At 41.3% G+C, this 1000-nt stretch overlaps 1 protein-coding gene across 1 annotated transcript; it reads left to right on the top strand.

The window, feature by feature from the left end:
• Positions 1-184: 184 nt before the first annotated feature.
• LOC126387486 (5-hydroxytryptamine receptor 3C-like) lies at positions 185-894 on the top strand (the record flags this gene model as incomplete). The annotated part of the gene is made up of 2 exons (XM_050039988.1): positions 185-354; positions 604-894. Coding segments are annotated over 2 exons (349 nt in total), but the record flags the coding sequence as incomplete, so codon positions are not given.
• Between the last annotated feature and the right edge of the window lie 106 nt (positions 895-1000).

Here is a 1000-nt window from a genome sequence, read left to right on the forward strand (position 1 = left end):
TATTTCCCTGTTAAAACATGTCTGACAATCCAGCAGGGGAAGCTGAGAGAAAATAATCATATTCATTTTGAAAGTAATTTGTTTCCTCATGGGTGTCATTTAAATATCATCTTAATGTGTTTCTTCTGTCATTGTGTTTCTTTGTATTTCTTCTTTTTCATCCCGGCTCCTCCAACCCTCCCAGTGTGGATGACGATGTTTCCCAAGCGTGTCCTTACGTCTACGTCAACCACACAGGTCACATCCGCTGGGACAGGATGCTTCGGCTCGTCTCAGCCTGCAACCTGGAGATCTTCAGTTTTCCTTTTGACGTGCAGAATTGCACATTTACATTTGGCTCCTACATGCACACCAGTAAGAAAAGGCTTCACTACATTTACGGTGTCATAAACTCATCCAGTCATTTGCTACACTTGTTGCACTTTTAGCATTGTTGCAGGGAATAACAATAAACACAAAAGGAAAAAGAGGACAAAAATATAGATCATTGTGTAATCAATCAGTTGTTACTTTTAGCTAACTTATTTATTTACATAATGGTGTTGTTTCTGGAGAACTGTCTGGCTAGTTCTCACTGTCTCATTGTCTTTTTCTCTTTCACAGTAAGGGATGTGAGGGTTGGTCCAGCCCTGACCTTTAAGGAGATGTCTGGAAACTCAAAGCGTTACCTGGAAGCCAGTGGAGAGTGGGAGCTGGTGGACATACTGGGAGAGACCTCTATCCTCCAGTTTGGGATAGATGAGTGGGACATTATCACCTTCTGGGTGAGGGAAAATAGTTAACTTCTCTTATGTTGGCAAATACCAGCCGTAAATAAAATCGGTGACTGTCAGACATAATTAAACAACGATGATTACTTATGTTAAAGGCAAAGTTTTGTAGAAATGCACTCATTTGCTTTGTCTATAAGAGTTTGATGAGTGGATTGATACCTCTCTCCTCCACTCTGTGTGTCGAAGTATCCTTGAGCAAGACACTGAACCCCACATTGCTCCCTATG

Source organism: Epinephelus moara, unplaced genomic scaffold (assembly GCF_006386435.1).
Source record: "Epinephelus moara isolate mb unplaced genomic scaffold, YSFRI_EMoa_1.0 scaffold496, whole genome shotgun sequence".
Classification (NCBI taxonomy): Eukaryota; Metazoa; Chordata; class Actinopteri; order Perciformes; family Serranidae; genus Epinephelus; species Epinephelus moara.